The sequence below is a fragment of the Mytilus trossulus genome, chromosome 9 (genome assembly GCF_036588685.1).
Source record: "Mytilus trossulus isolate FHL-02 chromosome 9, PNRI_Mtr1.1.1.hap1, whole genome shotgun sequence".
NCBI lineage: Eukaryota > Metazoa > Mollusca > Bivalvia > Mytilida > Mytilidae > Mytilus > Mytilus trossulus.
The window spans coordinates 64,397,973-64,421,908 of NC_086381.1; the positions used below are offsets into that span (position 1 = coordinate 64,397,973).

At 30.8% G+C, this 23,936-nt stretch overlaps 2 protein-coding genes across 2 annotated transcripts in view; one reads left to right on the plus strand and one right to left on the minus strand.

Annotated features, from left to right (window-relative positions):
• Positions 1-2,767: 2,767 nt before the first annotated feature.
• On the plus strand, positions 2,768-13,899 carry LOC134684133 (GTPase IMAP family member 9-like). The gene is made up of 4 exons (XM_063543415.1): positions 2,768-2,802; positions 8,608-8,646; positions 10,907-11,140; positions 12,757-13,899. The coding sequence occupies exons 3-4, from the start codon at positions 10,907-10,909 to the stop codon at positions 13,585-13,587; spliced, it is 1,065 nt and encodes a 354-aa protein (XP_063399485.1). The 5' UTR covers positions 2,768-2,802; positions 8,608-8,646; the 3' UTR covers positions 13,588-13,899.
• A 7,402-nt stretch (positions 13,900-21,301) lies between these two features.
• LOC134684850 (uncharacterized) overlaps positions 21,302-23,936 on the minus strand; it is a 33,471-nt gene continuing 30,836 nt past the window's right edge. The window contains exons 5-8 of the mRNA XM_063544160.1: positions 23,177-23,242; positions 22,573-22,659; positions 21,888-22,007; positions 21,302-21,388 (exon numbers count right to left, since the gene is read on the minus strand). Coding sequence (XP_063400230.1) covers positions 21,302-21,388; positions 21,888-22,007; positions 22,573-22,659; positions 23,177-23,242 — 360 coding nt within the window. The remainder of the gene's footprint in view (positions 21,389-21,887; positions 22,008-22,572; positions 22,660-23,176; positions 23,243-23,936) is intronic.

The following is a 23,936-nucleotide window of genomic DNA, read 5'->3' on the forward strand; positions in this document are numbered from 1 at the left end:
CTCTCTGTACGTTCCAAATTTGGTTTCCGATCTCTTACTTTAGTTTGCCTTAACCAAATGTTATTAAACTTATATAAAATGCTGATTAACACAAAAACCATGTTGATATTGAAATTTGGTGGCATCACTTTCACCGTTCTTGAGTTATTACCGTTAAAAATAACCGTCGAGTTGTTTGTTTTAGTTTTCTATCTTAAGTTTACCTCAACCCTCAACCAAATGTTATGAAATTTGTTCACAATGCTTATTACCACGAAGTACAGACCAGATTTGGATTTTGGTAGTATCACTTATATTTTTCTAGAGTTATGCCTCTTTATAAACAGAAACATTGCTGAATTCTTGTTCCGTTCACTAACTTAAGTTTGACTCAAACAAAAATTTTGGAAATTTTACACAATGCTTATTATCACAAAACACAAATAATATTTGAATATTGGTATCGTTTTTGAGTCTTGTCCTTTTCAAGTGTTTTGCATGTGGGGACTCCTTTATGTTCAATGGTAACTTTCCCCATTTGCTTTTGTTTAATTTAGTTATCACCTTACTACAACGATTCATATCTTCTTTTAAAGTGAAAGTATTGCAATATAATAAACATTGAGCATGTTGAGTTTTGTATGATTTTGATATTGATAAATCATTCTCCTAAAAATATGTAGATTTATTTAATATGAATAAGAACTTATACTGAAAAGAACACGGTTATGATTAGAAGAATACCGCTTATACGAGTATCATATGTAATATATATGTGTTCAGAGAACGGAAATTGTTTGTAAAAAAACGGAGTGCTTCATTAGTTTATATGACGCAATTAATTAAAATTAGCGCAGTTTCAACTGTATCTATACAAATGGAAAGATAGGCATCTAATTGTTTTTAATGTTTAAATTTGGGGCTTTCATAGCTGACTCTGCGATGTTGGTTTTAATTATCGTTAACAACTGTACGGTGACCTATAGCTGTAAAATTCTATGTCATTTGGTAAATGGAAGAAAGATGTCTCATTAATAATTATGGCACATGCAATTGTTTTTTATATCCGTAAATTCATTTTCTGAACGAGTGTGTTTAAAACAAAACTTATGCATATTAAAAACTTATATAAAATCTCGGATTTTATCATTTTCAGATGGAAGAGTTAAGGCAAAGATTTTCGACAGAAAACAAGGTGAGTAATGTATAGTAATACTATATACTATAATAGGTAATACAGATATGAAAGATAACTGATTGTAAATATAGGTATTTAAAGTTATTGTACATTGGCTATATATTATCTAAAGGTAGTACATCAGTCGGACTCCGACCAACAGTCGAAAAACATTTATGTCGACTTAATTGCTCCAGAGATCTCGACAATCTTTTACTTTTTCTATAGCTGAAAAAAGTATTCTCTCTTATAGATATAAAGATACGATGTCTTTTGGCGGTGTTGCATTTGCAATAATAACGGTAAAAGAATTTAATTTAACCTTTCCGAATACTTATATTTCATAGAAAAACAATGAAGTCCAAATATTAATCAATAGTTTAGTCTTGTGTATACATTGTTTTTCTTGTTACAGACGTATCGGCGGGGCATTATGTTTTACCCTTGTCTCTCCGTACGTTCCAAAGTTGGTTTCCGATCTCTTACTTTAGTTTGCCTTAACCAAATGTTATTAAACTTATATAAAATGCTGATTAACACAAAAACCATGTTGATATTGAAATTTGGTGGCATCACTTTCACCGTTCTTGAGTTATTACCGTTAAAAATAACCGTCGAGTTGTTTGTTTTAGTTTTCTATCTTAAGTTTACCTCAACGCTCAACCAAATGTTATGAAGTTTGTTCACAATGCTTATTACCACGAAGTACAGACCAGATTTGGATTTTGGTAGTATCACTTATATTTTTCTAGAGTTATGCCTCTTTATAAACAGAAATATTGCTGAATTCTCGTTCCGTTCACTAACTTAAGTTTGACTCAAACAAAAATTATGGAAATTTTACACAATGCTTATTATCACAAAACACAAATAATATTTGAATATTGGTATCGTTTTTGAGTCTTGTCCTTTTCAAGTGTTTTGCATGTGGGGACTCCTTTATGTTCAATGGTAACTTTCCCCATTTGCTATTGTTTAATTTAGTTATCACCTTACTACAACGATTCATTTCTTCTTTTAAAGTGAAAGTATTGCAATATAATAAACATTGAGCATGTTGAGTTTTGTATGATTTTGATATTGATAAATCATTCTCCTAAAAATATGTAGATTTATTTAATATGAATAAGAACTTATACTGAAAAGAACACGGTTATGATTAGAAGAATACCGCTTATACGAGTATCATATGTAATATATATGTGTTCAGAGAACGGAAATTGTTTGTAAAAAAAGATGTAAACCGTCCAAATATTCGACGGAGTGCTTCATTAGTTTATATGACGCAATTAATTAAAATTGGCGCAGTTTCAACTGTATCTATACAAATGGAAAGATAGGCATCTAATTGTTTTTAATGTTTAAATTTGGGGCTTTCATAGCTGACTCTGCGATGTTGGTTTTAATTATCGTTAACAACTGTACGGTGACCTATAGCTGTAAAATTCTATGTCATTTGGTAAATGGAAGAAAGATGTCTCATTAATAATTATGGCACATGCAATTGTTTTTTATATCCGTAAATTCATTTTCTGAATGAGTGTGTTTAAAACAAAACTTATGCATATTAAAAACTTATATAAAATCTCGGATTTTATCATTTTCAGATGGAAGAGTTAAGGCAAAGATTTTCGACAGAAAACAAGGTGAGTAATGTATAGTAATACTATATACTATAATAGGTAATACAGATATGAAAGATAACTGATTGTAAATATAGGTATTTAAAGTTATTGTACATTGGCTATATATTATCTAAAGGTAGTGCATCAGTCGGACTCCGACCAACAGTCGAAAAACATTTATGTCGACTTAATTGCTCCAGAGATCTCGACAATCTTTTACTTTTTCTATAGCTGAAAAAAGTATTCTCTCTTATAGATATAAAGATACGATGTCTTTTGGCGGTGTTGCATTTGCAATAATAACGGTAAAAGAATTTAATTTAACCTTTCCAAATACTTATATTTCATGGAAAAACAATGAAGTCCAAATATTAATCAATAGTTTAGTCTTGTGTATACATTGTTTTTCTTGTTACAGACGTATCGGCGGGGCATTATGTTTTACCCTTGTCTCTCCGTACGTTCCAAAGTTGGTTTCCGATCTCTTACTTTAGTTTGCCTTAACCAAATGTTATTAAACTTATATAAAATGCTGATTAACACAAAAACCATGTTGATATTGAAATTTGGTGGCATCACTTTCACCGTTCTTGAGTTATTACCGTTAAAAATAACCGTCGAGTTGTTTGTTTTAGTTTTCTATCTTAAGTTTACCTCAACGCTCAACCAAATGTTATGAAGTTTGTTCACAATGCTTATTACCACGAAGTACAGACCAGATTTGGATTTTGGTAGTATCACTTATATTTTTCTAGAGTTATGCCTCTTTATAAACAGAAATATTGCTGAATTCTCGTTCCGTTCACTAACTTAAGTTTGACTCAAACAAAAATTATGGAAATTTTACACAATGCTTATTATCACAAAACACAAATAATATTTGAATATTGGTATCGTTTTTGAGTCTTGTCCTTTTCAAGTGTTTTGCATGTGGGGACTCCTTTATGTTCAATGGTAACTTTCCCCATTTGCTATTGTTTAATTTAGTTATCACCTTACTACAACGATTCATTTCTTCTTTTAAAGTGAAAGTATTGCAATATAATAAACATTGAGCATGTTGAGTTTTGTATGATTTTGATATTGATAAATCATTCTCCTAAAAATATGTAGATTTATTTAATATGAATAAGAACTTATACTGAAAAGAACACGGTTATGATTAGAAGAATACCGCTTATACGAGTATCATATGTAATATATATGTGTTCAGAGAACGGAAATTGTTTGTAAAAAAAGATGTAAACCGTCCAAATATTCGACGGAGTGCTTCATTAGTTTATATGACGCAATTAATTAAAATTGGCGCAGTTTCAACTGTATCTATACAAATGGAAAGATACGCAGCTAATTGTTTTTAATGTTTAAATTTTGGACTTTCATAGCTGACTCTGCGATGTTGGTTTTAATTATCGTTGACAACTGTACGGTGACCTATAGCTGTAAAATTCTATGTCATTTGGTAAATGGAAGAAAGATGTCTCATTAATAATTATGGCACATGCAATTGTTTTTTATATCCTTAAATTCATTTTCTGAACGAGTGTGTTTAAAACAAAACTTATGCATATTAAAAACCTATATAAAATCTCTGATTTTATCATTTTCAGATTGAAGAGTTAATACCTAGGTGTTTGATCGTAAAAAAAGTGAGTAATGTATAGTAATGCTATATACTATAAAAGATAATATAGATATGAAAAATAACTGATTGCAAATATAGTTGTTTAAAGTTATTGTAAAATTGGCTAATTGTTAATGTTTGTGTCATTTTGGTCTTTTGTGGATAGTTGTCTCATTGGCAATCATACCATATAAATCAATATTTTATATATTTTGTCTAAAGGTAGTATTACAGTCGGGCTCAGACCAATAGTCGTAAAACATTTATTTGTACTTAACTGGTCCATAGATCTGGACAATCTTTTATTTTTTTTATAGCTGAAAAAGTATTCTCACTTATAAAGATACGATCACTTAAAAAATATATAGGCTCATTAACTTCCAAAAGCTTTGTCTTCCAACTAAGATAAGAATGGCACATTCAGGGCAAATAGTTGTATATTATGGAACAATAAATTCCGGAAACGGGACGCTGTTTTTCAGAATATCTACCTTTTAACCACATATACCATCGCCACGTCAAAGGAGACATTATTAAGATTCTGTTTTCAGTTTTTCATAAAGATTCTCATGTCAAATTATAAGAATATAGGTGTTGTATAAAGTTATTGTAAATTAGCTACTAGTATATATTATCTTAAGGTAGTATTACAGTCGGACTCAGATCAACAGACGTAAAACATTAATTTCTACTTAACTGCTCCATAGATCTGGACAATCTTTTATTTTTTTATAGCTCAAAAAGTATTCTCACTTATAAAGATACGATCTCTCTAAAAAAATATAGGCTCATCAACTTCCAAAAGCTTTGGCTTCCAACTAATATAAGAATAGCACATTCAAGGCAAATGGTTGTATATTACGGAACAATAAATTCCCGAAACGGGACGCTGTCTTTCAGAATATCTTCCTTTTAACCACATATACCAAAGCCAAGTCAAATAAGGTATTAATAACATTCTGTTTTCAGTTTTTCATTAAGATTCTCATGTCAAATTATAAGAATATAGGTGTTTAAAGTTATTGTAAATTGGCTACTAGTATATATTATCTAAAGGCAGTATTTCAGTCGGACACAGACCAACAGACGTAAAACATTTAATTGTACTTAACTGGTCCATAGATCTGGAAAATCTTTTATTTTTTTATAGCTGAAAAAGTATTCTCACTTATAAAGATACGATCACTTTAAACATATAGGCTAATTAACTTCCAAAAGCGTTCTCTTCCAACTAAGATAAGAACAGCATATATTCAGGGCAAATGGTTGTATATTATGGAACAATACATTCCAGAAACGGGACGCTGTTTTTCAGAATATCGTCCTTTTAACCACATATTCCAAAGCCAAGTCAAAGGAGGTATTAATAAGATTTGTTTTTCAGTTTTTCATAAAGATTCTCATGTCAAGTTATAAGAATATAGGTGCTTAAAGTTATTGTAAAATTGGCTATATATTATCTAAAGGTAGTATTACAGTCTGACTCAGATCAACAGACGTAAAACAATAATTTCTACTTAACTGCTCCATAGATCTGGACAATGTTTTATTTTTTTTATAGCTGAAAAAGTATTCTCACTTATAAAGATACGATCACTTAAAAAATATAGGCTCATTAACTTCCAAAAGCTTTCTCTTCCAACTAAGATAAGAATAGCACATTCAGGGCAAATGGTTGTATATTATGGAACAATAAATTCCAGAAACGGGACGCTGTTTTACAGAATATATTCCTTTTAACCACATATACCAAAGCCAAGTCAAAGGAGGTATTAATAAGATTCTGTTTTCAGTACGCGGTTATGATCAGAAGAATACCGCTTATACGATTATTATAAGTAATATATATGTGTTTATTGTTTGTAAATAAAGACGAAAACCGTCCAAATATTCGACTGACTGCTCCATTAGTTTATATGACGCACTTTAATAGAATTAGCGTAGTTTCAACTGTATCTATACAAGTGGAAAAAAAAATGCATCTAATTGTTTTTAATGGCTAATTTTGGGGCTTTCGTTGCTGACTTTGCGAAGTTGGTTTGCCTTATTGTTGAAAACCGTATGGTGACCTATAGCTGTTAAATTTTATGTCATTTGTAAATGGAAGAAAGATGTCTCATTAATAATTATGGCACATGCAATTGTTTTTATATCCGTAAATTCATTTTCTGAACGAGTGTGTTTAAAACAAAACTCATGCATAGTAAAAACCTATATAAAATATCTGAGTTATCATTTTCAGATGGAAGAGTTAAGGCAAGGATTGTTGGAAGAAAACAATGTGAGTAATGTATAATAATACTATATCCCGTACGAAAAACTTGATACGTACTCCAACCGGACAGTAGCCTTACTGTAACCGTACTTATAATAATCATTTAAACTGTTCTTTGAATTGCTTATAATGGATAACCCGGCTGGACTTTCAGCGAAATTAGCCGTAAACCGGCTCGAAATATTTAAATTAGCAGGAGTCCGGTTCAGAAAGTCCAGCTGGACTTTCATAAAAGTACGTCTGAAAAAATTCAGCCGGCATTTCTGGCAAAAATATGGCCTCTATAAAGTTCAACCGGACTTTACAAAGTCCGGCTAGCTTTAAGAAGTCCATCTGAACTGTTAAATGTCCAGCTGGAGTTCAGAAAGTTCTGTTTGACCTTTAAAGATGACCTCAACAAGGGCTGATCCACACAAAAAGGGTGGTCCACCCTGACAGAACCCTCCCTCTTGAACCACTTCTGCTTAGTTTTTCTTCAGATGGTGTATTCTTCTGATTTGATATGCATTCCTTGTAAGAATCTGAAAATAAAAAAATAAAAATAAAAAAATCAGAAGCCATTATGCATATATACTGCTTATTTCTTTTTCTTTTTTCTACTGTCTTACTGGCAAAACCAAGAAATTTGGAATTGTGAAGCAATTTAATAAAAGAATTTAACTTAACCTTTAACCTTTTCGAATACTTATATTTCTTCGAAACACAATTAAATCCAAATATTAATCAATAGTTTAGGCTTGTGTATGCATTGTTTTTCTTGTTACAGACGTATCGGCGGGGCATTATGTTTTACCCTTGTCTTTCCGTGCGTTCCAAAGTTGGTTTCCGATCTCTGACTTTAGTTTTCCTTAACCAAATGTTATTAAACTTATTTAAAATGCTGATTAACACAAAAACCATGTTGATATTGAAATTTGGTGGCATCACTTTCACCGTTCTTGAGTTATTACCGTTAAAAATAACCGTCGAGTTGTTTGTTTTAGTTTTCTATCTTAAGACTTCAACCCTCAACCAAATGTTATGAAATTTGTTCACAATGCTTATTACCACGAAGTACAGACCAGATTTGGATTTTGGTAGTATCACTTATATTTTTCTAGAGTTATGCCTCTTTATAAACAGAAACATTGCTGGATTCTCGTTTCCGTTCACTAACTTAAGTTTGACTCAAACAAAAATTATGAAAATTTGACACAATGCCTATTATCGCAAAACACATATAATATTTGAATATTGGTATCGTTTTTCAGTCTTGTCCTTTTAAAGTGTTTTGCATGTTGATACTTCGTCTCTGTTCAATGGAAACTTTCCCCATTTGTTATTGTTTAATTTAGTTATCACCTTACTACAACGATTCATATCTTCTTTTAAAGTGGTAGTGTTGCAACTTAATAAATATTGAGGTTTGTATGATTTAAATATTGATAAATCATTCCCCTAAAAATATGTAGATGTATTCAATATGAATAAGAACTTTTAATGAAAAGAACACGGTAATGATACTTATACGAGTATTATATATTTGTTCAGAGAACGGAAATTGTTTGTAAAAAAAGATGTTAACCGTCCAAATATTCGACGAAGTGTTCCATTAGTGTATATAACGCAATTAATTAAAATTAGCGCAGTTTCAACTGTATCTATACAAATGGAAAGATACGCATCTAATTGTTTTTAATGTGTAATTTTGGAGCTTTCATAGCTGACTCTGCGATGTTGGTTTTACTTATTGTTGACAACCGTATGGTGACCTATAGCTGTTAAATTCTATGTCATTTGGTAAATGGAAGAAAAATGTCTCATTAATAATTATGGCACATGCAATTGTTTTTATATCCGTAAATTAATTTTCTGAACGAGTGTGTTTAAAATAAAACTTATGCATATTAAAACCTATATAAAATCCCTTTGATTTTATCATTTTCAGAATGAAGAGTTCAGATTAAGGTGTTTGGTCCACAACAAGGTGAGTAACGTATAGTAATACTATAAACTATAATAGATAATATAGATATGAAAAATAACTGATTGCAAAATTAAGGTGTTTAAAGTTATTGTAAAATTGGCTATATATTATCTAAAGGTAGTATTACAGTCGTAAAACATTTATTTCTATTTATCTGCTCCATAGATCTGGACAATCTTTTATTTTTTTATAGCTGAACAAGTATTCTCACTTATAAAGATACGATCACTTAAAAAGTATAGGCTTATTAACTTTCAAAAGCTTTGTCTTCCAACTAAGATAAGAATAGCACACTGGGCAAATGGTTGTATATTATGGAACAATAAATTCCAGAAACGGGACGCTGTTTTGCAGAATATCTTTCTTTTAACCACATATACCAAAGCCAGGTCAAAGGAGGTATTATTAAGATTCTGTTTTCGGTTTTTCATAAAGATTCTCATGTCAAATTATAAGAAATAGGTGTTTAAAGTTATTGTAAAATTGGCTACTTGTATATATTATCTAAAGGTAGTATTACAGTCGGACTCAGACCAACAGTCGTAAAACATTTATTTCTACTTGACTGCTCCATAGATCTGGACAATCTTTTATTTTTTCATAGCTGAAAAAGTATTCTCACCTATAAAGATTCGATCACTTAAAAAATATAGGCTCATTAACTCCCAAAAGCTTTCTCTTCCAACTAAGATAAGAATAACACATTTTTGGCAAATGGATGTATATTCAGAAACAATTAATTCCAGAAACGAGACGTTGTTTTGCAGAATATATCCCTTTTAATCACACAAAGCCAAATCAGTGGCGGTATTATGAAGATTCTATATTCATTTTTTCATAACGATTCGCATGTCAAATTGTCATAAGAAATCACCTGAAAATTTACTGAAAAGAAGCATATGGTACTGTTAAATGGTAAAGAAAACAGAAACGTAAAAAAGTACAATACCCCATATTTTCATTCAACGACAATATTAAAATAATTTAATTTTTGATTTTGACTGTCCTGCATAATTTTTGAGGTAAAAGAAATTAAAATAAAATCTTGGACAGCATGGCAAGAGAGTCTAATGGATGTTTTCGTTTGATTAAGTGATCACCTAAAAAGTGTATCATATCATGTCTAGCTCACCTGGCCCGAAGGGTCATGTGAGCTTTTCTCATCACAATGCGTCCGTCGTCCATCGTCGTCCATTATCGTCGTCGTCCGCCGTCGTCGTCGTCCGTCATTTGCTTTCACAAAAACCTTTCCTCTGAAAATACTGGGCCAACCAAACTTGGCCACAATCATCATTTGGATATATTGTTTAAAAAAATGTGTGGCGTGATCCGGCCAACCAACCAAGATGGCCGCCATGGCTTAAAATATAACATAGGGGTAAAATGCAGTTTTTGCCCTATAACTCAAAGCATTAGGAGCAAATCTGACAGGAATTGAGTTTTAATCAGGTCAAGATCCATCTGCCCTAAAATTTTCAGATGAATCGGACAACCCGTTATTAGGTTGCTGCTCCTGAATTGATAATTTTTAGGAAATCTTACTGTGTTTTGTTATTATCTTGAATATTATTATAGATAGAGATAAACTGTAAACAGCAATAATGTTTAGCAAAGTAAGATTTACGAATAAGTCCATATGACTGAAATGGTCAGTTGACCCCCTAAGGAGTAATTGTCCTTTATAGTCAATTTTCATTAAAGTTGTAAATTTTTACTAACATTATCCACTGAAACTACTGGGCCAAGTTCATTATAGATAGAGATGTTAGTAAGTAGCAAGAATGTTCAGTAAATTAAGATTTAAAAACACATCACCATCACCAAAACACAATTTTGTCATGAATCTATCTGCTTCCTTTGTTTAATATTCACATAGATCAAGGTGAGCGATACAGGCTGTTTAGAGCTTCTAGTTTAAATTTGCTGTGCTGCATTTACAATAATGGTCAAACGGAGGCCTCATCTGTGTCCCATGAACACATCCCAAATGCATTTCATTATGCCGTTTCCGCTACAAGACTGGAAAAATTATGTTGGGTCACATAGAGGAATTTGCTTTTGTCAAATATTTTATTATATTTTCTTCACTATTTTGTATTCTTTTTGTTTATTATAAATACTCCCTTTATGATCTACATTTCATAAAGAGAATTCGAATAAGTACAATTCATATTTAGAAACCGTATTCTCATGTTATGCCATAAAACTTATAGATACTAAATTATTACCTTCACTAAAGCTTTGACCTCATCAATTTTAGATGCAGTCTGGTGAAAGCATAAATGTAATGTCTAGAGAATTTGCAGTACGGAGACCAGTGAGTAAAGTTTTGAGAAGTAACAGTTATGAACACTTTAACGATCGAAATGAGAGAGAGTTCATGATAGGAGAGAAAGTTCGTTTTGATGGTCACCAAAGTAACATTGAAACCCCTGAGAAAATGGGAACCATTCATTTAGAGCAAACCGCAACTAAGGCAAAACTCGAAGCCATGGTAAGCAAAATACCGTAATACTACGACAGCAATTAATTGAAATATGACAGATATTAAATCAAGAATTAAATAGAGAGTCATAATTTTCAGTATTGCAATAATACACAGTAACACGCTATTTCAAATATATTCAGACAAATAAATATTTACAAATCCGTCAATAAAACATAGTTATAGCAATAACTAAAGCAGCTTTTCAAGATTGACTCTTCTAAATGTGTGTTTTTGTTTGATTTAGTGATCACCATGATGCATTAATTATTTCTTTTCTTAAATATTTGTAATGTCAAATTTAAAATAAATTGTTGTTGAATTTAATTTGATTGAACCTTTCCAAATTTTTATTCCTCTTTCCGACATATGAGATTCCATCATTTTAAATTATTCTGGATAACACCTCAATATCATATCAAAGTCACATGTAAGCATTAAATTTTCACTCATAACCCCCCCCCCCCCTTTTTTTTTCAAAAATATTTTCAATATCAAACATTGAAACCATATTGTTTTTATTTTTAAATACAAATGTGTCATGCGTTATAGCATTTTTCACAATTTAAACTGTTAATGAATATTCGTAAATATGGTGAGTAAAATTCCGTTGATAAAGCTATTAAAGGTAGTACAAGTTTTAAGTGATACAATGATACACAGGTAAATGTAATTTATAATATTTATTTTCAATTCACAAATTTATGCATTTCCGAAATATGTTCTTATTCAATACTTAAAACGAACATTTACTGTTGGATAGGCGAACCTCGAATGACAATTCTTGACTATAATATTACAATTTAAGCGCTAAAATTCTAGCATAAAGTTATCATAATTGATATAACTTCAACCGGTAATAACCAATGTCTAGTCAAATTAAACAAAAACATGTTTTGATATGAACACATGTGCTTAAAGTCAACAAATACATGGTTCCCAAGTGACCTTTCTAAATACATATACAACATAGTTTTATTTGATGTACGATTTCAAGATTGACTATTTCAAAATGAGTTTTTTATGTGTAAGATTTATTTATCACCTAGTTAACTGTAAACTTATATATAAATTACCCTTAAACACTTGCAGTGATAAATTTTTAATATTGTTGAATTTAATTTTAGCTACCTCTACAAATACTTAATACTTCTGGTAACTTATGATGTCCCAAGTTTAGTACTCGTTTCAAATTTGTCACGATTATATCTTATCATTTTATTTATGACACCAAAGTTACACAGAAAACACATCCACTCTTTACCTTAATATTTTGAATTTTAAAACATTTAGAAAATAATTCTTCGTAAGTTTAAAAATAAATTGTGGCATTTCTGTACATATTTTCTATCTAACTATTAATATTTCATACAAAAACAGGTTGTCTTGCACTGTTTTATATGTCAATTTTGTTCTTTAGGATTTCCTTAATTGTGCCCCCTCTGTTGTGTTATTTGGTGAACAAACAATGGTTTTGTGATATTTGGCAGATATCTTCGCAGATTTGTTATAATATTTTCTTTAATATTTTGTGTAAATATTGATAAATATGATTAACTACCTTTTTCAGGTAAATTCACACTTAAATATTAACAATATTAAATGTATCAATTCATCTATTCTAGATGGATACAGATGTACTCAGAATTGTATTGCTAGGAAAAACTGGAACAGGGAAGAGTAGTGTGGGTAATACTTTGATAGGTGAAAGTATTTTTCCAGATTCAAGTAATTTTCAACCCTTGTCCAATCTAGCAGCGAGGAAGTCCATACAAGCGGAGAACAGTCGTTTTGGTCGTAAGATTTGTGTGATCGATACCCCTGGTCTTTTTGACAGTCGTTTTCCTACAGAACAGGTCAAGAACGAAATTAAGAGATGTTTTTCATTGGCGACACCGGGACCACATGCTATACTGCTCACAGTAAAGGCAAGTCGATTAACAAAAGAGGACATTGAAGTTTTCGAGACATATACCGATATGTTTGGTGAATCTTTTTTGAATTACACTGTTGTCGTTTTTACCCATTTTGATCACTCGAAACAAATTGAAGGAAAAACTAAAGATGAAGCAATTGAAGACTTTACCAAGTCTTTTCCTGAAACAGTGAATCGGTTCTTAAACAGAATCAAAAATAGATATTTAATGCTAGACACAAGAGGAAATGATGTAGAGGATGAATCGAAAGCATTAATTTTTTCAATTAAGCAGATGATAACAGATAATAAAAACGGCTTCTACTCCTACCAACACTTTATTGATTCAAGGAAATCTCAAACTACAGCGGAAGGTATGGTCGCAGATGAAAACAGAAGGCAAAAGAAGAAAAAAACCAGGAGACAGCTAACAAGCAGCTTTCGTCAGAAGGCAACGAAGAGAACACATTCTAGATTAGAAAATGAAACCGGCGCTTCGATGGTTCACGATTCCAAAAGAAGGTACAATTGTCGTGCATAGAACGTTTATGAATAGAACACTGCTGTACAGAAATTGCACACGATTTACATATTTTAGTAACAAAATATGATAAGATATATTGTGTAACTGTGTTGTTTCTCTCCTTTACAGTTTGAACACTTTTTTTTTGTCTTTTATGATTTATTTTCTTCTGATTGATAAAACAAACTATATAAATATATACGTTCCGAGCGGTTTTATTCCTTATTTTTGATGTCGTGTTACAGTTTTAATAAGATTAACATGTATTCATTTTATTGGTGTTGGTTTTATGATGAGTTTATTTGCAAGAGAACTAATAAAAAACAATGCAAACAAAACATATTCATGCAGTAAAAACCATCGGAAATATATCATTTATGTTTATGAATATTGGCTTCATTTTACATCAATTTATAATTTACTTTTGTGTGTTATACATATTGAATATGTAAGGTTCATTATTTTGCTGATATGGAATGGTATGTTGACTTTAAATTGACATTGGCAAACAGGAAACATGGCTTATAACACGCAAAGTGAAACCGAGTTGACGTCACTGCTGTACAATAAATGATTGTATCCTGATTTAGAAAAAGTTTTCGCAATTTGATTGGTTGATATTGTCTTTATAGATTGCACTGATTTTGTTTATCAATTCAATTTGAATTATCTCCCTTATTCCATTGACTCATTAAAAAAAAACTTTTCAATATTTTTACATTTATCACGGTTTATATTTGGTATCTTAGTACATTTGATTGATACTGTCCAAATGATTAATACTTCAAAAACTATTTCAATACCGAAAACAAAACCAATAGATATATAAATTCCTGTGTTTGGACAATTGCACACTGTGTGACTAATAATATATCTAACTGATGTTCTAACGAAACATTAAACGTTTAAAGAATATAAAAAATGGCAATATGAATGGACATTTGCCATAAAAGAAAATAAATAAATCTGACTCTAAAATAATTATCATTTATAAAGTAAAATAACAAAAATACTGAACTCCCAAGAAAATTCAAATGATAAAACACATCAAACAGATGAACAACAACTATCATATTCCTGACGTAGTACAGGCATTCTCAAATGTAGAAAATGGTAGATTGAACCTGGCTTTATAGTTAACTTAACCTGTCACTTGTACAACAGCTGCATCAAACTTTGTTGTATCAACAACGATGCCTGAACAAAATGTTACAAATAGGGGACAACAACAACACGAAATCCACCTAAAACAGGGGATCAATTCAGGTACTCCGGAAGTGTAAGCAGATCATGCTCCACATGTGGCGTCCGTCGTGTTGCTCAAGCTATTACAAAGCCGGTAAATAGTCTAATTCAGAAGGCCACAAGCGTGAGAAGGAAACAGGATTGTAGTGACGTCATAAGGAACATATCTGTATAACGGTCAACCGACTCGTGATGGTTTCAAATTCACCATTTGGAACTCTTCAATAAAAAATGAAAAATGCACAATTGGGCAGCTAAAATCATCTCTAATGTCGTGAAGTTTTGTTTTCAACCAATCCTCATAGTCTATTTCTAGTTATAAGTCATAACCAAATGGCAAAATGAAATGCTTAAACACATCAAATGATTGGATAACAACTGTCATGTTCCTGACTTGGTACAGGCATGATATTATGTAAAAAAAAAGGTGGATTGAACCTAGTTTTATAGCTCTAAACCTCGGACGTGTATAACAGTCGCATCAAATTTCATTATATTTATAACGATGCGTAAACAAGACAGACATAAAAGGTAAAATTGTTAAAGTATGAATACATCCATCAATACCGATCTGAATCAAAACAAAACAAAGAAATATATAACCAAGAAGCACAAAAAAGGTAATATAAAATTGAACAACCACATGTGTTACTACTTATATAATATTCATTTAAAATTTAAATTGAACCCAAATGTCTGCATATGGTTCCGCGTGTCTGATGTTGGAATGACACGTCACGCAGGAAGAGATATAAAACATTTTTGTCGTTCAAAGTATTTTCAATTTTATAATAATGCAATAACATAATGACATTATAATAGAACAATAACATATATAGTGGAAGTTAACTACAAATAAAGGCAACAGGAGTATACAAAAAACAAAATCGGGGTAACAAACTAAAACCGAGGGAAACGCATTAAATATAAGAGGAGAACAACGACACAACACTGACATGTAACACACACAGAAACAGACCAAGCATCAGACAAAATCCCAGGAGAATAACAAACATAACATAACAACCAAATACATGAATATGGGATAGACAAGTACCGTGACACGTCTTATCGCAATGTGAATTCACACTAAAAAATATGAGAAGACAAACGACGCAACGTTAAAATGTAACCATACAGAAAGGAACAATTAAATAACAATGGCCATCTTCCAGCTGACTTGGTACAGGGCATTTCTAATGGAAAAAATGGTGGGTTAAACCTGGTTTTGTGGCATGCAAAACCTCGCACTTTAATGGCGTAGTTAAAAATAATAAATGTCAATGTACAAAACCACGTCACATGTACCAAAGAAACACAAAAAGTAGCACACACAAAGCACTAAAGCAATAATGATAGACACCACACACAAGACATTTAGATTTTTACTTGCTAACGGGGACAGTTGAAGTCTTCCTCACGAGCGGGAATTTTTGCTGACCTTTTGGTGGCATTGTGATGTTTTCAGTTCTTAAGGTCAATTCGTTGTCCATTTGAAATCTTTCGTGGTTTTTACACTCAATTTTATAGTTAAGATATAGATTGGAATGCCATTTCAAATCAAGCAGAGTGCGATTATTTTTGCAATTTTTAAAAAAGCTGCGATAATCATTCAAATGTGTAGATCTGGGTTACACCAATGTTAACCTTTCTTTTATGTTCAATTACATCACAATTAAGGATGTTCGCTTTTAATGTTTTTGGAATTTTTGTCAGATTTTCGGAAACCTCTGGTTTTATCCATTTAAATGGATTAACAAAAAGTGACCCATTGACCCCCATGTTTCTTTTATAAATTTTTTACATGTATAATAATAAGCCATCTGTGAAAGTATTATGAACTTATTTTTTTTTGAATAGTTTTTAGAACTTTAACCTGTTAATTATAAAGCTAAGAGAGAACATTTCCCGCCAAAATTTCCCCTATCAAAATATACTAATGTGATGGAAATCTTGTTATTTTGAAACTGAGTGGCGAACTTCCTTAAGAAAGAGTCAAGGACCAATATTGCGATAAACAGTTTTATTTAATTATACCGTGATATTTCATATTGTGGTATCTTATTGCCGTAAAAGAAGAGATGCGAATGACAACAAAAAGGCTTTCAAATTCATAAATCGAAAATTAACTGACAAAGCCATAGCTTAAGGAACCAACCAACAAACAAAACAATAGTACATAAACTAAAGATTTAGCAACAAGAACCCATCAAAAACTGGAAGTGAAAGGGGTGTATCAAATCTTAATATCTTTTCTGGGCGGCTATTATGAATAGATACACCGCTTTACCATTGTTTACTGATCATCAGTAACAAACATTATGTGGTCTGTAGCAATTTTTTTACGGCTAAGAATGAATATAGGTTTACAAAATTGCAACTTTACATTTAAGAAACATTGTAACCATTTTTTGGGAAAGACGGCGTCAAGCCGTCAATCCCCTATGGGGTTGACCAGAGTGACATTCCCTCACATCATTCATTTTGTTTTTATAGTGTGGAAACCCCCAAACAAATCTTACTGAGATTGATGAGATGGAGAGACACAAATGAAGAGATTTACTTTTAACACTTTTTTGCACATTTCCCTTCTATTTCTCTAGAAATTATCGTATATTGAGCTCTCCTTTACACTATTTACGTTACTTTCACAATCCGGAAAAATCAGTATGACGAGATTTTCTAAATATATTCAACCTACATTATATTTTATAGTGACGTCATTGTTGGAATGCCAAACTACGCAGAAGCAGGGGTATCCTTCACTGGTTATTTAAATCACTTTCAAAGATTGTGCAATAATTAAAAAAAATGTTTTTGTTAAATTTAAACATAATTATGTTTGCTGTAGATGAATCAAACATCAACATGCAATACTTTAATTTGTAGTTCAAACAACTTTCAAAGTCCGAGGGGCTAAAAGAGATTGGGGAGAGAAACGATTTTTTTTGGATTTTTTTCCGTAAAACTCTGTTTTAATAATCTTCCTCCAAATCAGGAGCACCTCAATTTATGAGTAATTATCCACTAAAATAATCACTTAAAATGAAAAATTTGGTATATGATAAGTAGTCTTCCATTAAAACTAAATTTTGTGTACCAACATAATCATTGTAATGGTAACAAAAAAATTACAAAATATTGTATTTTGCAGTTTAAATCTATTTATTCCTGAAATTTTACAAATATTTCAAAATGTAGGATTTGGAAACAAGCTTCACACAGTTAACATCAATCATTTTGTCTTGTATTAGTACCTGTATCCCTGTGATGAGAGTTGTAACTGCGAACTTAATCATTGGAAATTTGAAACCGAATAGATTTTTCAGTCCTAACTTTCTTAAGAAAAAAATTAAAAAATCTTAAGAGTACTGTCACAAATCACAAATAAAAAAAGGAAATGGCCCTAGCCTGCAGTTCAGTGGTACACATTTAAGATTTAAAAAAATATTGTAGTTGTTGTTAAATGACAGAATTCAACTAGTTGAAATTTAGATAATTAACTATCAACTTTAATTGAATGTTTATATGTTTATATTTAGAAGGTGCAGATCTCTTCCATTGGTCTAAATTGAATCCGAAACAAAATTACATTAAACAACAATTGATTTCAATATTGTCAACCTTTCTACATGTTCTAGCTGTTCTTTTTTTTCATTCTTTATATGAGGACTATCAAAAGATACCCCCCCCCCCCCCGAAAAAAATAAAATATAAACAAGCACCGTCTTTCCCCTCAGAGCTATTCAGCTCTTTGATTTTGTAAGATGCTGAAAGCTTTAGATGTTTTTTGCAAAAAATACCAACCACATGAACCAGTCAGAAATATCTTTCGTCAACATTTATAGATTCAACTAACATTTTTTAACAGATCGAAAAATTATATTTTTGAGAGGGGGATCAAGGGCTATAAAATTACTTTCACCGGCTAAAACAGTGCTTTTTAATCAAACGGAGCCTTTGTGAAATAGAACAACAGGATGATGTGAATTTATAATAACTTTGACTTCAAACTGGATTTTCCGAAGAGAAAAAAAGCTATACTTACTCTTTAATCTCGTTCTAATTTGTTGGTATTTCGGAATTTGATGCTACTTTAAATATTTCCCCTACTGTTTATCATATACATGGTTTCTTATATTTGAACATATGTTCTTAATCGCACTGATGAAAAAAAGAACCGTCAAGGTAACATTAAGAATGCATGCCATTATTTCAAGACGATGATTGTTCCTTCAATCTTGCTTCAAAGGACTAGCTGGAGAACATAAAAATAATCAAAGCCATGAATGAATTGTTTTTTATTTAATCACTTGAAATGTTGTGAATGAACTGACATATTTTGAGTCATAGTTGTATATTAAAAATCGTAAAAATGTCTCGAACAGCTAAAAAATAGTAGACAAAATATCGAACATGCTATAAACAAGAATTGTCGTCTGTTTCATTTAGGTCCTTTCAACGTTTAGATCGATGTATTTGAAGATTTTATTACATAATCACTTAGATATTAAGGTAAAACATGCCAATGATTTAGAGGAAAATGTTGTTTTCTGATGTCCGAATATAATATAATATAATACAAATATGATTAAAACTCAATACTTTAAGGAATTGCAAAAAAATCAAAAGCTCAAGGAGCGTCTCCTAATATTCATTCGAATCCACACTCAGTACTAGGTAACATCGCTCTGAACATGTTGCCAACCAAGAAAGAAAAAAAAAAGAAAAGAGAAAAAACTAAAATCAAATTACAATTTTAGATTTTGCAACTTGAATCTTGATATAACATTAGTAAACGAACTCAAGTGCTCTAGGAGGGTAAGAATTTACTGTTCATTAAGTATAACCTCTCAGATATTTTCAAGAAAAGATGTGTTCGCCCGCAGTAATTTGTTGTCACAGTAGCAGATAAAAAGTATATAATGAAGCTACAATAAACTATAACAAAATTACAAAACAACGGTACCAGCTCCCTGAGCTTATATCTTATGTCACGTCTCTTTTCTCCTTCAAATATTGGAGCATTCCTGATGAAGGTGAGTACAGAAAAGCACGTCAGACGCACGAAATTGAAACAAAGAACAAAAGTTATACTTGCTTTTAATGAAAGACGGGAGATAACAGAGACGAACGCAGAGAAATAGGCAGAGATTGTTAAAAATGGATATCGAAAACAATATACCATTTTCACAAATCAAAAGCAAATTTATCAAAACCCACCAAAGAGATCTGCAGTTTTGCGAAACTCTGATGTTTTGATTTATTCATTGACATGTTCCTCTTATCACTATTGATATAAAGTTTGCAAATAACTGCGATGGTGATTCGTTAAACTTGTTATATTAATACCATATAGCGCATATTTGACTTTTTCGCCTTAACATGTATATAACATGTATAATAACAATAGTAATACTCATCGGCCATATACTCAATTCTAGTTTTAAGGAGGTGTGCATTTTGTTTATTAGAACTAAGTAAAGTAATCAACAAATTTCGACTGACACTTTATTACTACAAGCAAGACTTATGATAATAAGTTTGATATGAATATAAAAAAAGTAATAAAAAACACAAACATTCCAAGAAGTCATTCTTTTTAAAATACGTTTTAAAACCTCATCAAGCTTTTAAACATCAAATTCCATGATTGTTACAAATCTGTCGAAGTTTTTGTTAATTATCACTGTACTCATTCTTTTTCGTTAAGCAAAGTCTCTTAAAATAATCCTGCCAATGCTCCAGAAAGCAAACACAAAAATATATCAAATACATCTGAAGATTTCATTGATTATAGTTGTAATTTAGACTATTTGCTTTACAGTTGATTCATACCTAACAGTAGTCATCTTACGTTTTTTGTATCTATTTAGCCTATTCTTATATATCTGCTATACAAAGGAAGGAATAAAATAAAGCATTCAGTATGATATTTCATTCTAAAACTCATGTGTTGTTCTCTTGTAACTGTTGTCAAACAAGTTGATACGTTTTGTGAATTATATTAATCAAATTAACTGACATTTGCTTATATGGTTTAATATAGTTATATTTAGACAAATATATATAAATAGATGGTTATATATTGAACGGTTTATATAATCTGATTATATATCAGTTTTTAACAGATTATGGAAAATATGAAATCCTTTGTTTTTGTTTCATCCCAAAATCTCAAAGTTAAATCTATTACGCAGTATAAATAGTTAATAGATTGTTTTTGACATTTCATATTTTGATTTAAGAAAATTTATTTATTTTAGTTACTGATGAATGATAAACACGAAATAATTTATTTTTGAATTTAAATTCTGATTACCAGAATATTCACAAAAAAACCTGACCCTTTGTCATTTTTTATTTTCAATATACTTGTAGACAGATTAGACATAAAGTAAACTAAGCAATACAAAAGCAGTGTTTTTTGTAATAAAAGATCATGATGGGTTTTGCAGTCATGATATAGTTCATAAGAGATAGCTGATTATGGTTGATATTCTGGAAGTTCAAGTTTTGTCATTTGCTTCTCGTTGTCAACGAGTTGCTCACTTCTGGCTTCTTTGTCTTTCTTCTAAAATATATAAAGATCGAAAATGGTCATTTGTTCATGTTTCAAGTGAGCATCACAAACTGCCATTACTAATTTGTATGAATTATAGTTTCTTCGTCAAGATTCGAAAATTACATTAAGACGAATTAAACAGCTTTCGTCTTTTCTTTTTCGTATTGCTAACAATAACTAGCACATTGGTCTTAGTGGCAAAACATTTCGATATGATTAAGTTGTCAAAATACACAATAAATCTAAACGCATAGAGAGACAAGAAGGTCGGTAAAATTGTACACTGTTATTTATGATAGATGCAACATAAAAAATACATTTTACGTAGAATCAAATGATGAAAAGTTCAGAAAAGTTCGAATATTGTCCCTTTTTTCATAATGAAGTAGTATTTAGGAAATAATCAATCAACACACAAACATTGTTTTGCTCTATGGTCGGGTGGATGTCTCTTTGACACATTCCTCAATTTGCCTTCTCAATTTTATTTTAAATTAAACAATCATACCGCTAGTTTGCATGGAGCCCATGGTGATGCACAGCAATAAAGTGACGCAGCAACAGATACAAGGAATTCTAGGAGGCATATAAAGCCAGTTATGACAAGCAATTCCCTGTTGCTATCACGCTACAAGTTAAATAAAACAAAAAAACAAATGAAGACACAAATATTCCAATTCAAATTGAAACTAATGATAGATATATATAAAAGGTTTGTAAATACACAGAGAAATGTTGGAATTCCTGCATTCAATATAAGATAAGTAAACATGATATGAGCATAATGAGTGTAAAGGAGAAAACTTTCTATCCATGTCATAATGTATAAAAAGTCAACAATTATAGGACGCTATTCAATACGTTCTATCGGTTTGTGCGAATTTACCCAATGAAAAAAAATACGTTCATTTAAATTGCAGTGGAATTCCTAAACACATATTTTGTTTGAAACTCTTAAAAATGTTGGTTTATAGGAAAAAGGTAAATATGGATCATATATTGACAAGTTAATGATAAAAAGTATTTCTAGCTCATGTTTCGTGTATTTTGCAAGAAGTAATTGCACGAATTGTACTTAAACATAATGATAGTGCATGACAAACAATTAAAATATTATGATTTGATCTCTCTAAATATAAATAGCATATCTAAATGCCATGACGATTAAATGTTGAAAATATGTTTGAACTTACCAGTATATAGTTAGTTGTTGCTGCACCAATAATAATGGGTACGAACAATGATGTCGCCATAATGCTAAAAACCATGAATACCACTTTCTATGAAAAAGAAGGAAATAACAATCAGATGTATCTTTTGATATTCGTGTCTGCTGTTGTTTTATTTGCAGCTTTCAATATCATAAACCAATTTGTAAATAAATGTCGGATTTCTTCCTCCATTTTTTGTGACCAGCATTCCAAAGAAAATTATTTTAATATTTGATTTACTTACTTATTTTTTTTAAAAATGCAGACATTTATAATATGCACTAAAACATTATGCCGTTATTTAATGGTTTGTTTTTGGTAATCATATTTGTTTTTAATTTATTGTGTTGAAAATCAATCATACAGTTAGTTTTCTCGTTTGAATATTTTATGTTTGTCATTTCAAGTCCGTGAAATACTATGGGAATAGGTCATCATCGTACGATGCCCTATACTTGCTAACTTCTACACCAATTGGTTTAAATTGGAGAGTTGTAATTTCATAACCAGTCACATCACATCTTGTAATCTTATTAGAACATTTTTTTTTCCTAGTAGGAATTATCTATGATTTACAATAACTTACAGTTCTTATCAAGCTGTAGTCTGCATTTCTTGCCATATAAGCTGGGACAATTCCTGTGACAACAATCTATAATAAATAGAAACATGAGAAATAATACATTTATACATTTCATGACGAAAGATTGTACACCTAGGATTACGATTTACAAAAGTTGCCAATCTTTTCCAAACATCAAATATGTAAACCCACTATCTAAGCTAATGTTTTTGTATGAAAATCACTGTTTCTTTTCATCTTGGTTAACAGATTTATTGATATAAAAAAGCGTTCTCATAATTAGGCGCTGCATTTCCTGTTATTAAAAACTCAAATAATAATAATAATAATAATAATAATAATAATAATAATAATAATAATAATTAAACTGTCAATTGTTCTTGAACAATTGAGAGGTCTTTCCTTTTTTAATGTAAGATACATGTTCCAACAGATGTAGAATGTATTGAAAAGGTCAAGGTGAACCTTAAAAAGCTCGAAAACACACTAAAAATCCTTTAAATAAGGTTAAAAACACTAAATTCGCTATCCTGGACATGACCTTGACCTTTGACCTTTGTCAAGGTCATTGGTTCCAAATGCCATTACTGAAGACCCCATGGGTCTAGGACCTTTGGTTATATAGTAAAAGCTAATTTTGTCTTTTCAGAAACCTAAAACAGGCTTTATGCCCCTTAAAAAAAGGTCAAATCTCTTCGGTCAAAATGTAACAAAGTTGCGCCGTAATGACCCAAACATTTTCCACTATTTGAATTCTCTGTAA

Coding starts and splice junctions, on each gene's coding strand:
- LOC134684133 (XM_063543415.1), top strand. CDS start 10,907: ATGCAGTCTGGTGAAAGCATAAATGTAATGTCTAGAGAATTTGCAGTA. Junction 11,141..12,756: donor AGGCAAAACTCGAAGCCATG/GTAAGCAAAATA, acceptor CATCTATTCTAG/ATGGATACAGATGTACTCAG.